Source organism: Carica papaya, chromosome 2, assembly GCF_054855325.1.
Source record: "Carica papaya isolate Zhongbai chromosome 2, ASM5485532v1, whole genome shotgun sequence".
In the NCBI taxonomy this organism is placed as follows: domain Eukaryota; kingdom Viridiplantae; phylum Streptophyta; class Magnoliopsida; order Brassicales; family Caricaceae; genus Carica; species Carica papaya.
The window spans coordinates 11,650,880-11,665,546 of record NC_142310.1 but is presented as its reverse complement, the minus strand read 5'-3'; the positions used below and the strand labels follow the sequence as shown (position 1 = coordinate 11,665,546).

Sequence of the window (14,667 nt, the reverse complement as noted above, 5' to 3'; positions counted from 1 at the left end):
TAGTTGTTTGGATTTTATACCAACCTTTACTTCTGTGCCGGCGATATAATGTGATATCTTTATTGGAATAATGTAACTCATCATTTATTTAACCATTTCAGATTAAGAAGACCTAGTTTCAGAGCCCGATTCGCAAGAAGATTGCGAATAGATGCTAAATATTTTCTATTTTTTATTATTTTTCTTATTTCTCGTGTTTCTTTCAGAGAATTAATTTCGTAATGTTATTTAGTACTTTTAATTATTGTGTAAAGAATATAAACCTTAATCTTTTATTTCGCTTCCGCACTTAAATTATTATATATTTCTTTTTAGATTTCCGAAGTCGTTATAATATCAATGTTTAATGAGATCAAATACGTTCTTGTAAATGACATACTATCACTAATCTATTATGATATAATGGTATACAACTTACTTTGATTTTATGACTAAGAAATTTAATAAATTTGTCCAAAATAAAAAGAATAGCATTATTATAATCTAATTAAGATCTTATTTTATTTGCATGGTTTGAGAGAGACACTTATCACTATAGTTATTTACAAGTAATATAGCTGAATATAATGAAATAATTATTACAATAATTTAAATAAAATTATTACAATAATTTAAATAAAATTATTACAATAATACTCCCCATACATATCATATAACACGCTAAACCCTCCATAGAACATGTCGTAGAACTGCTAAATATTACACTTTGGTATGATAGGATTATGACTCCTACTCTACTTTATATAACGCACTAAACCTTCCATAGAACACGTCGTAGGACTGCTAACATCACACTTTGGTATGATAGGATTATGACTCCTACTCTGCTTTAGATAGCTCTGCTCAGTTTGTGTTTATCAGTTTGAAGGCTTTCTGGTTGCTTTAAATTTTGAACTTTTTTTTGAAAATATATTGTAGCACATACCTCTATTAAGATTCAACTTATAGCTTCAGTAAAATCTTCTGAAAACTCCCAAAATATTTAATCTGCCGATATGTAACCCCGATATAACTTTTTAAGTTCATAGATTAGCGAATAGCTTATAGGTTTTGGCATCAAGAATGACTTGTCTAACTGCTGCAACAGCTGCTATAACTCCTAATGTAGAGAAAACCAAGGCAATGGTGACGTTGAACCAATAAATGAAAGTCCTTTTGGATGGCTTAAAGGTTAAGTTGAAGAAAACTACAGGTAAAATAAAATCAAGGGGAATGAAACCAAATGCTCCATTTACTGCATTTATGTCTCCAAAGAATGGAAGCATTGCTGCTATGGCTGTTGCTATCACAATAGATAGTGATCGAAAGATGATTCGAGGGATAATGTTGCGAGCAGAAAATTCTTTGCTCTGTGGATCTGCAAAAACTCTCTCCATCACTTCATTTGTTGGCTGCAAATAAACCTGTGTACATTCAAGGGCATAATTACATTTGTTGATCAATTATTCAACAAAAAAATGAAACTTCAATATAAAATATTAATATTGTAACATAAAGAGAAAGGTATACCACACCAACGGCTGAGAGTTGGAGAATGGTGAAAATACTGATGATGAAAATGAACCACTTTGGCACCAAAGGTTTTCCATCGTTTAAAAAGTTAGTGAGAACAAGGCCCTGGGCGTGGTTTCCAAATGCCCAATAACTAGAGATGGCTACACTGAAGAATGTTACAGTAGCCACTGCATAACAAACACACAGTCCCTTGAACATCTTCCCCTTCAGTGGAGCCGCAATTGTCGCCTAAACATAAAGATTAATGATATTGATGAACTCAATTACATTGACCAAATCACTACTATATAAAATGTACTAAAGTTGTGTTCGTTAACTTGTTATTCATTTTTCATAATGTTAACATACAAAATCAGAATATAATTTGATGTGGTTTGGGTCTGAATGGTTCCTACAAAACCTACACCTTATGTTTTTCTTTTTCACTACTTATAGAGTAAATTAGATGAGATTCCATAAAAACTATTTGAATTTGAAATAAATAAATACACCCCTCAAGCTGACAATATAACTGCAGCTTGTCACAGAACAGAAGGAAGAGAGGATGACCAAGGGTTTTGGTGAATCAGTGATATGATCAACATCAGATATGATCTTTACCTATAGCTTTTTTATTAAACCTCGTTCACAAACGAAGTGATAAATCCACTTCAACATGTTCGGTCCACGCATGGAAAACGGGATTTCTCAAAAAGAAAATCAGGAGGAGTAGGAAGTTGAATCTAAAGCTCTCTTAAGACTTGTGCAACCAAAAGGCATCTGATAGTACCATTTGCAATGGCTTTGTACTTGCTCTTTTATTTTAAAGACAGTAAAAATAATAGAAAAAATTATCAATAAAAATTACGAAATACTTGCGACACTCACTATATCCCACAGGAGCTCGACCCTATAAATCAACATAAAGAAGCTCCAGTGATTTTGATGAACAATGACCTATAAATGAAGAGGAGACCAAGATAACTGAGTTGACAAAAAGAGCAGGTTGCCACGGTGTATTGTTTATTTGGTTGCACGAAATTTCAAATTTCTAAATGAGATGTTGAATTGTGTGGAAGTCAAGGTGCCCCAACTGTGCATACCAGTCAGACAAAGCTAGCTTCTCTACCATGAAAGCTTGCGGTTTACTAGATGTGAACACAAACTTGTGCTATCCTTCCTCAGTTGGTCTATGGAAAATTACATTCTGTGTAGTTTTATCACATAAGAAGAAATAATTATGCCGAAATTCCAAAAAGGCCACTTGATATCAGTTGCAAATTTCTTAACTAGTAACAGGTTCCTAGGAACTTCAAGAACATGAAGTAAACAAAACGGCCTAGTAGCAGAAGGTAGAGAGGAAGAACCTATATGGTGAATTTTCAAATCTTGCTTGTTTCCAACATTGATTTGTCACTTCCCTTGTATTAAGATGCAAGACTTGAAAAATCAAGTACCACATGGTGTGAAATGGTACCAAGCTGAAAAAGTGGCACCATTATTACAAAAATTGAGATTAGATGCATTGGTAACATCATAATGTTAAGATCCAACCCATTAAAAAAAAAATGCAGAAATAAAGAAGAGATAAAATTTCACGTTTCTAGAAATCTTTTCTGAGTGGAGAAGTTAATTTAAACTAGAAGAGTAGAGATGGAAAAACAGATCAAGCGAAAGAGAAAAAAAAAATTCAGAGAAAGAGTGGTTGTGCGGGAAGAAAGAGAGAGAGAAGAACAAGAAGCGAAAAGGAAGAGAAAAGAGAGAGGAAGGGGTATATATACACACATATATATATATATGGTAAGAGTGTTAGAGTGACGGCCAAAAGAAAAGAAAGAAGAAAGGATCGTCATTCTCTCTCCCCAGTGACATTATTGCTGAACATCAACAATTTCGTCATTTTTCAAAAAACTTTAAATTTGATTTTTGTTTATTTTTCTCTAAGTTCTATGCAAAGAAAAATTGTTTGATTTAATTTTTGATAGATTATCTTGTATTTATTTTCGTAAACATTAAATTTGATTCAGAGTTTGATCCGTAATTCTTTTATTTTAAAAAATTTTTTTACGTAAAAGTTTTTGTTTATTTAATTTTATGATTATTATTTATTTATTATTTTTATTCAGTTGTGCATCAATTTAGTATATAATTATTATTATTAGTTCATACGAATTAATTTGAAATTATTTTAATTTATACAATTAATTATATTCCTGTTCGAGACCCAACAAGTGGTATCAGAACTTAACTATTCTATGGTCCGTAATTAATTATGTAAATTAGAATGGACGACTACGCAGATACTATAATTAAACTAATAACTTCAAATTATTCAATTTGGAAGACGAATATAAAAGATCTTGTTTGTTGCAGAGATCTGTATGATCCTATTAAATTAAAAACTGTAAAACCAGTTGGAAAATTAGAAGATAATTGGAAGAAACTGCACAGAAAAGCTATTAGAACTATTCGACAGTGGGTGGATATCAATATCCATTACTATATAAGTAAAGAAGTCAATACACAAGACTTGTGGAAAAAATTGGAGAATATCTACGAGAGAAAAAATACTCAAAATAAAATTTTTGTTATCAGAAAATGGGTAAATCTGAAACTGCGAGATGGATAGTCAATAGTAAAGCACTTAAGTTAGTTCTAAGATTTAATAAATCAGTTGAATATTATGAAATTAACTATAAATGATGAAATGCGGGTATTATTACTTTTGAGTTCGTTGCCAGATAGTTGGAAAACCTTAATGGTATCTCTTAATAACTCTGTTCCAGATGGTGTTTTATCTTCATCTATGGTAAAGAATAGTCTCTATAATGAGAAGATCAGAAGAAAGAATATGGCCATTGATATCTCACATGCCCTTATCATAAAGAGCAATGGTAGAAGTAAAAGCAGAGATCTTAAAGAATGCATTAAAAACAAATTCAGTTGTTATCGTTGTAGTAAGGAATGACATATGAAACGAAACTGCAGAATTTGAAAAAGGGAACAGAATAATAAAAAAAAAGAGATTATTAGAATACCATAACAGCTATAACTAATGATAAAGAACTGGTTGTACTTACTTTTATTGAGGAGCATGATCATATTATTGATCTTGATACTGAGTGAGTTGTTGATTCAGCAGCATCCTACCATGCTATACTCATGAGGGATGCTTTTACTATGTATAAAGCAGGGAACTTTGATAGAGTAAAGATAGGTAATACCAGTTATGCAGATATTGTTGGCATTGGTGATATATGTGTGCAGAACTTTGAAAAATGTGCGACATATGTCTAATTTATGCCTAAATCTGATTTCTACACATACTCTGGATTTTGATGGTTATTACAACTTATTTGGTGGTAAAAAATAAAAACTCATCAAAGGTTCAATTGTGATTGCAATAGGTAAATTATGTCACACATTGTACAAAACTCAAGTGAAGACAATTAGAGATACTCTGAATGCAGCAGAAAATGTTTTGTTAGACTTATGGCATAGGAAGTTGGCTCATATGAGTGAGAAAAGATTGTAGATTCTGGCAAAGAAGTCTCTCATTTCTTTTGCCAAATATATGTATTCAAATTCTTGTGATGATTGTTTATATGGTAAGCAATATAAAATTTCTTTTTGAAATTCTTCCAAAAGAAAAATGAATGTACTTGAGTTAGTATATTCTGATGTATGTGGTCCTATTGATGTAGAATCATTATACGATACTTTGTTACATTTATTTATGATACTTCACAAAAAGTTTGAGTGTTAGTTTTGAAAAAAAAAAGATCATGTTATACAATGTTTCAGTAGTTCCATGTTATGGTAGAAAAAAGAAAAACGAATACTTTTAAAGTGTCTTCACAGTGACAATTGTGGCAAATATACTTTAAAAAAATTGAAAAATTACTATTTACAGCACAGAATCAGACATGAAAAAACTGTTTCAAGTACTCCTCAACATAATGTTGTTACTAAAAGAATAAATATAACCATCCTAGAGAATGTCAGGTACTTGCTAAAAATGGCTAATATACCAAAGTCATTTGAGGGTGAAACACTTTACACTGCCTGCTACATAATGAATCTCTTTCCATCAGCTGCTTTAAATTTTGATATTCCTGATAGAGTATGGTCTAAGAATGATGTTAACTACTCTCACTTGAAGGTATTCGGGTACAAGACATTTGTGCATGTGCCTAAGGAGCAAAGATAGAAACAAAATGACAATACTATTTCATGTATTCTTTTGGGATATGGAGATACAGAGTTTGAATACACGTTATAAAATTAAGTGAAAAAGAAAGTTTTCAGGTCGAGAGATGTAATCTTTAATGAACACAAGATTCTACTAGATTTTGAGATATCTGAGAAGACTACAAATGAAGAGATTCATTTTCCTGCATTGATTCCTCCTACAATCGGAAATGTCAGTAATGAACGAGATTAAAATTATTATGTATCAGCACCAATAGATGTGAATGATGATGTTGAGCAGGGGGAGCAGCCCCCTTCACCTCAAATTGTTGAAGAACCTCATATTAGAAAGTCAAGCAGAGCACATCATTTATCTACCAGATATCCAAGTTCACGGTATTTTATTAATTCTTATTTTTTTTCCATTACCTGGTTTTTAATTATAGACTAATTGTGGATTAAGTAAGGAAGGTTTGTTTAGATATTAAGTTTTTGTGCTAAATTATATGTGTGGATTTTTTTATCATATTGGTTGGTCCTAAGTTACGTATCACCCATGATTACAAATAAGCAAGTCAGCTTAAATAATGAAGAGGAAAAGGTAGATGGCCATGTCTATTGTAATTCCTTGGAAGTTTGCTTTATCGAAATATTCGGTTAGATATTTCACTAGGTACTAGCATTTTGTCACGATTTATGCAAAACCCAACAACTTGCATTGTGGTGCTACTAAGAGGGTGCTGAGATATGGCACAAATTTTTGAAATTTGCTTTTACTATAAATTCTTCATTGCTTAGAGTATACACGACAAAATTTGTTAAAAACTTGATAAAATAATTTGCTTTGACTGACTTGGGAATGATGAATTACTTTCTCGGGTTAGAAGTGAAGCAATGTGATGAAGGGATTTTCGTTTCACAAGAAAAATATATTAATAATCTTCTTGAAAGGTGTAAAATGCAGGAGTTCAAGCCAACAAACACTCACCATGATTAGAAACAAACAAGTCAGTTTGAATAATGAAGAAGAAAAAGTAGATGGTAATGTCTATTGTACTGTCATTGGAAGTTTGCTTTATCTGACAAATATTTTGGTAAGATATTTCACCAGCTACTAGTATTTTGTCACGATTTATGCAAAACCTAGCAAATTGCATTGAGGTGCTGCTAAGAGGGTGTTGAGATACTTGAAGGGCACAAATTCACTTCGAATTTGCTTGTATTATATTATAGATTCTTCATTGCTTAGAGATGTATGTCCTAAACTCTACTAGACTAATTAAGGTTGGGATGGTAGGAAAGATTAGTGGGTTGGGGAGAGACTGCCTCTAGGGTTGTTCATATAAATCAATTAGGTGAAGAAAGTATTTGATTTGGAGAAACATTTTCAATGATTATTGTGTGTATCATCATCTAGCAATAAGTAAATCCTACCTCAAAGAGTAGTCTAAAAAGATATGATTTTTATTTTTTTAATGATCTAATACCTGCCACAGTAAAACATGTTATGAAACATAAAACTCATTAGAAATGTTAATTGAACAAACTCAAACCTGAATTTCTGGAATGATTCCATTTCCAAATGTTGTGGCAATGATAGCAATGGCGTTGAATATCCCAAAAACACGACCTTCAGTATTGCCATTTATGGTATAATCCTTTGGCGGGGCATTGGAAGAATTTCCTGACAAAATACAACTCAACAAATTCATATTCAATTCTATATTAAAATTTTATTAAAGAATTTATAGTGGTTGGTTAATATATATATATATATTATACCTATAAAAATGGAGGCAGCAGTTGAGCAGGTGCTGTAAGCAAGGCATAGAAGCAGTGAAATGAAGTTGATGTGTCTCAAGGAGTGGAAAGATGGGATCTGGGCTAGAATCAACATAAAACATCCAAATACCACAACAAATTCATAAAGCTTCATGTCTCCTTGGGGCTGTGATAATAAGTAAATGGCCTGTCAAAGACAACCAACCGTGTTTGCTTTTCAGCTCAAAACAACATATACATATATATATTCTTATATATATATATAGGTCTAACCTTCATGCATTGTCCTCCTAAGAGGGTGGAAGCAATAACAGCACCGTAGCAGACCATGAACTGAATTGGCCCAACATAATACCGACCCCATCTCCGCCCTGTAACATTTTTAAGTCACAACATTAATTTGGGTTTATTAAAAGTAACTGAACAGGAATTAATTTTTATAAATTATTAGTCTCTGTGTGTGTATTATATATATAATAAATGTATAATATAATAACTAACGGATATATTTATAGCTATTATATCCATATATGTTGGTGTAGGAGAAATAGAGTTAATTTGTCCCGTTAGAAATTTATATCTAAGTTGTTTTAAATATTATTTTGATTTTTAACACACAAATTTTAAAATATTTTATTGAATAATTGAATGCTCCTCTCAAGAGGTTATATTCGTATTTATAGAGTATTAGAAAAGTCTTTTCCAACTATATCAAAAAATACCCAAACTAATTTAGGAATGTTACTACTAATAAAATAGGGATATTAATATTAAAAAGATTAGAGAGTACTAATTCCAATACAAATAAAAAATACAAAAGCAAACAAAAAAATAAATAAATACTAAAAAAATAAGATCTTAAAATTACCAAAACTATAATAATAGACTCCTAAATAGTATAATAATTTTATATTTAAAAGAATTATCATTTCTTATCTATTTAAGTAATTTAAAAGATAATTCATTCTACATCATTCTTCCCTAGTTGGAAAAAACTCAGTTCACAAGTTTTGAAGTGATAAACAATGTAAAACATTTATTCTTGTGCTTTTTTTTTAATGAAAATTTAATAAACTTTATACATGATTATTTTCTTCAACAACAAACATTATGGAACTATGTAACCATCTAAAAGAGTATGAAATCGTGATGGTATGATAAAATCAACATATTAACCAATTTGAAGTTTAACTTCATCCTTGAGTTGAACATCATTATACCCAGTTATTGGTTTAGATTCCTCATTACATGAATTTTGATGGAACTTTCTTTAGGCAATGATAGATCTTAAATAAGCTCAACATTTGTATTCTTAGGAAGACATGACAGTTTCTTTTATTTCTCAACTTTGACAGGCTCCTTGTCTTTATCTTTTCTATTGAATACAGGTGCTTTTGCAAGTTTTTATTTATCCATCTCTTAATAGTAAAAGGTTTTAAAACAAGATCCTTTATGCTAAGCATAAAATGATAATTATTAGTAGTTTTATTATGCTACATATTTTGATCATAAAGCTAAAGTTGACCTAACAAAATATGTGTGAACGTCGTAAGAATTGCATCACACAAAATTGGATCACTGTAAGTATTGTGACAAATAAAAATAAGACTTCATTGAGTTACTAAAATGCTCAAGTATCCATCCAAGTCAGACTATTTAATTGGGGAGATTGTTGCATCCAAAGATTGGTTCGCTCAACAAGTAGATATTAAACGAAGATTTATATAACAATCTTCATTGATGATAAGTTTTTTATATTCATTTCCACAACGAGCTAAGGTTGGAAAATTGAAGAATATTTTGGATCTTTTCCCACTTTAACTACATACTTATACTTAAATATAGTCAAGAAAGCTTGATCATCCTATCATATTCAAGTGATGACTTGTCTTTCTTCTCACAAATATCTTCTTTTAATAAAAAAGTAACATATCATTATGCATATGAATAGCCCAAACTACCCTCGAGCTAGTTTTGTGTATGTGGTATATGTAATTATTTATTGCATGCGTTTAGACTCATAATATAGGGTCAAGCACTAAGTTTTGAGTCAAATGAAGTAAAAACAACTAGATTAGTGTGACTGAAAATCCTTAAAAAGAGTTTTTCCTTCAAACAAGAAAGTCGAGTTTCTTAAGCTCGGGAACAATTCTTATGACTAAAGTGACATTATAAAAAATAAAAAAGTATTTCAAAATACAAGGAAACAATTATATTGGGAAACAAGAGAAAAATCCCCTGTGTGAGGGAGAAAAATTTTCGGGTGCATGGGAATGTATTAAATGTTAAGTGTACACATTCAAGTAGTAGGAAAATGTGATCGGCCCTTCATAACAGTAATGTAGCTTAGTTTATTGTACAATATAGCTAAGTGAATGTGTTTTCTGATTTAGTTATCTCTTTTTAATCTGTTTATCTGTTTATGAAACTATATAAGATATATGTTTTCGATGTGTGTGAAAGGTATATATATTACATGCATTATGTTGTGTTATCATAGCATCTACTTACTGAAATAATGTATCTCATCTCCTATTATCTTTCAGATATCAAAGATACTGTTGTAGAGCAAACAATTATAGCGATGAAGTTTTGAAAGATAAACTCTAGAAGAATTCAAATTCCAGTATATATTTTTGTATTTTTGTAATGTAAGAAAATAAAAAATTTTAGAACCCTATTTTGTATATATCTAATGTATATATATCAAAAGATGTAATGTTTTTAATGAAAGTATAATATTTTATTTAATTTAGTGTAAAATGTCAGTATGCTCCGAACACACCCGATAAAATAAGCGTGATCGCAACAGTATAAGTACTAAAAAGGTGCAAACTTATATACATAAATATATATATTTCAATCATAATATGTATCAAATCCCCAAAATCCTCTATGGAGTACAAAGGTTGATCTTTTATACAAAAATCTTGGGTTTGGAACCATGTCACTCTAATTTTATCATGATTACTTTCCATCCCATCGAAAGTTCTCCTAGTTCTTTCTTTTCATAAGATCCAAAAAGTTGCCAATGCTATAAGCCCCAAATGTTTTCTCTTCCTAATCATACCCCTCCAGGCCCATAATTCACCTCTTATACTTCCACTATAACCCAGTTGTACCCTGAAATCCCATATAACCCATTACCCATAAATTATAAGCAAATGGATGTCGAAGTAGGATATGATCATAAGTCTCTTCCATACTATGACATAAACAGCACTTATTTACCATTATCTTTCCTCTTCTCATCAACTTGTCTACACTCAAAATGCATCCAGAACTTGCTTCTCGAGAAAAAAAAAAAAAAAACACTCATAGGAGATTCATTCACCTTTGCACCTGCCAAAATGGGAAATTGTTCTCATTGTCTTATCATTTATTAACTGTTTATTAAAAAAAAAAGCCAACTATGAATTTTTCTGCAGCATTAAGAGACTAAATCAGTTGATCGTAATTCTCATTGAGAGATACGTAGCATAAAGAACTCAAAAGTGATTCATAATCATTAACTTTCCATTCATTTAAATTTCTCATAACCTCCACATTCCATTGCTTTCCCTCTGCTTTATCTATGTAATTCTTTTTAACCGAAGTATCCTTATCTTTAGCTATAGCAAAATTTGAGGAAATTTGTCCTTCAAGGTTCCCTCTTCAATCCACACATCTTCCAAACTCTAATTTTTTCCTTGTCCCCAATCCTACAACTGATACACTATCAAAATTTATCTTTCCCATATAAATCTTTTTTTACAGCCCCTTCCCATGTGGTCTAGACATAACTCCATAGTACCTTCCCATCCATCATGGCAAATTTTGCTTCAATGACCCTTCTCCATAAGATTTCTCTTTCCTTCATGAATCTCCATATTCATTTCCTTGAAGCACTAAGTTCATCTCCAACACTGATCTTATACCCAATCCCCCATATGTCAATGATAGTTGAATCCTTTCCCAAGCTACCAATTGGTATCTCTTTATCTCCTCTAAGTCTCCCCGTAAAAAATCTGTGCTGGATGGATTCAATCTTCTTAGTGACGCTCTAGAACTGTTAATAGGGATATGTAATAGAATAGTAGGTTCTATTCTGCCTTTAGAAAGTAGCTTTCTTTTCCATTTTGCCAATCTCCACTCAACTTTTGCCACCATTGGGCCCCATGTTCTCACATCTTTGTAATTAGCACCTGATGGTGTCCCCAAATATTTAATCAGTAGATCACCACCTTGCAATCCAATACTCTTGCCAAACTAGTAATATTGTTCCCATTTTCCAATCTTTATCTTCTTTGCCTATTTCTTTTTATAGTTGTAATTATTGCTGTTGTAATCAAACATACAAGTAAAGTTTTGATGTCTCTACACAAGTAAATTTTGTTGTTCAAAAGCCTACTCCCTTAAGTTTTATCAAAAATTACTCATTTTATACTATGTTATCTTCATCGATCATTACAATAAACATATCTAGTTTTATCCTCTTATAAAAATATAACTTTTACTCTCACTTTATAAAGTTTCAGGTATTGATTGAAAAGTATTTTTAACTCTTGTTAATGTTGTGTATTTCAATGCTTGTGGTTAGTGCGTATGTTAAGAGATAACTCTTCTCTCTTTATTTTTAGCACATGTTGTATATCTCCTACTTTTATGATTGTATCAAATCACTCACTCATCTTAATCTCTATCATTTCTCATTGCATAACTATGGGCAAAATGTCCTCGCATAATTAAGTTTATTTATTATTATTTTCTTCAAATTGACAGCACAAACACGTATTTAGTGATATATTACATTTTCAAACACATCCTCAAACTCTTTAAACTCAACTACTTCAATAGAGTTTGTTATCATTATTTTGTTACAACTATGTAAAGATGCTTCATCAAGTCTCACTTCTGTCTAATTTATGAATGCATATCTTTCAAAGTGTTGTATATTGATTCAAGTTCTTTGCATCATAGTACTTTTTGAGCTTTTCATTGTAATTTTACCATACTAATTTAAACTAAGAATTTTTAGGTGTTTTCATTACGAATATTACATCCTATGTTGACCACATTCTTGAATCAAAATCTCTGTGGTTCATATTATTTAGATACTCTTAGCATTAAAGTTCTATTACTAGTTAAAGGAAAAGTCCACATTTATAAACATTTGGTGTTTAATAAACTTAGTTCGAAGACCAATTGATTAGCTTGTGTTTTGATTTTAATTATGAATTTATAGAATTGTTTTAACATGCATGTTTTAATAAATTTTCTAATAGAAATAGCAAAATTCATTAATATTATTTTAGTAACATAAAAAAATTTTAAAATATAATATTATATCTAAATTAAAATTAAAAAAATAGTTTTTGCAGATTTTTTTCTTTTTTAAGATAAAACAACAAGATGTTGTGCTTTTAAAATTCTTATAATCATAAAAAAAAAAATTAACAATAAAATTGTAAAAAGAATAAAACTTAATTGCAATATGACAAAAAAAATTAAAAATTAAAAAACAATTTATTAAAATTTATATACCCAATTTATAAATTGTAAGATAAAAACCTTTTTATCTTTATAGTTTTAGTTATTTATTAGGAAACACGTGGTTGTAATAATATAAAATTTATAGTTGTAAACTAAAAATAAGAGATTAAAAAAATGGACGTATAAATATTTTTATATTTACATAATGCCTTTTTTTATGATCATTTATAGAAGATCTTGTTGATATAGATATGTGTGATTATATATGTATATATATTAAACTCTGAAAATTTGTATCGAATCTTGGATCACTAGGTAAACTTTTAACATTTTAATTTAATTAGTGAGAAACATTAGGAGTAAAAATGAGTGTATTTTATACAACTTAATGCGATAATTGAGCATATGTAGAACCATTATTAGAAACTTTTAGCCAAAGAATTCCATAATAATATAGGAGACAACTTATAATTTAATTTCATTGCTTGTTACTTTAATAAAATTATATTGATTGTTTTGTATATTAAATTACAAATACCCAATTTTATTCTTTAAATTTTAGTAAATATTACAATTTAATTTTAAAGATATTTTCTGTCATAACATAATCTTCAAATTTCTAAATTTGTTTCAAACAATTATTTAACATAAGTAGTATCTAATTTTTAATAAAATAATTAATATTGATTACAATATATTTTAAATAAAATTTTACAAATAAAACTTATTTATTGTAAAAAATATATATATGTATAATAAGATCAAGAATATGACTTACCTAAAATGTGGGTTGCTATGTCTCTAAATCGAAGATGACGATGACCCAATTGAGCATGGTGTTCAAGAACCAGAGACAAGACGTTGTAAGAATAAAAAGTAACGGCAGCTCCAACGATAAGGCATAAAACTCCCGCTGTCCATCCCAAAAATGTTAAAGCAAACGGCAGACTTAACAGTGGAGGAGCAACAATTGACGTCGTCAAGTGGAATCCACAGTGCATCCACGATCCTATGTCGTCCACATACACACACATATGCACATATATCATATAAACATAAATCTATATATATTATTAAAAATGAATTTCTCTTTTATTTTCCGTAGAGAAAAAAAAAGGAGAAGAAGATGAGGAAAAGAAAATTCCCTCTTTTTTTTTTAAAAAAAGCATAATTTTACATGTGATTTATTTTCATTAATTAATATTATTTATTTTTCAATAATAATAAAATATTACGAGTTCAACTTCAATTAATTTATTATAATAAAGTTTAATTTAATCATAATAATTATAATAATATTTTAATAAATTAATTTTAAATTTTATTAAATCAAACATTATATATTAAACATCAAAACCAAAAAAATGTTACCATAAATACAGCAAATTATTCTCTTGTTGGGGTTAATCATTGCTAAGTTCTAATCAAACCTCATGAAAATTAATTCTTATGATATGTTAAATGATAAGGTATTAGAAAAATTATCAAATAGATATATAAAAGTAGTATAAATTTTCATCTATATGATTACATCCTTCAAAAATTATTTTAAGAAAAGAAAAAAAGAAGAAGACATACCTTTTGATTTAAGAACAAAAAGAGCACCGGCATCAAGCTCTTTGTGTTCTTCAGTCTTTGCATCTCCTTCATTCACCTTTGTTGAGCTTGGACTCACTGTACCCATCTCTCTCTCTCTCTCTCTCTCTCTCTCTCTCTGTTTATAGATAC

General features: G+C 29.8%; 1 protein-coding gene across 1 annotated transcript; it reads right to left on the bottom strand.

Moving 5' to 3' along the window:
* Positions 1–554: 554 nt before the first annotated feature.
* On the bottom strand, positions 555–14,667 carry LOC110815563 (GABA transporter 1). The gene is made up of 7 exons (XM_088213327.1): positions 14,518–14,667; positions 13,718–13,948; positions 7,741–7,838; positions 7,468–7,654; positions 7,239–7,369; positions 1,510–1,743; positions 555–1,403 (listed from the first exon to the last, which is right to left on the bottom strand). The coding sequence occupies exons 1-7, from the start codon at positions 14,621–14,623 to the stop codon at positions 1,023–1,025; spliced, it is 1,368 nt and encodes a 455-aa protein (XP_088069453.1). The 5' UTR covers positions 14,624–14,667; the 3' UTR covers positions 555–1,022.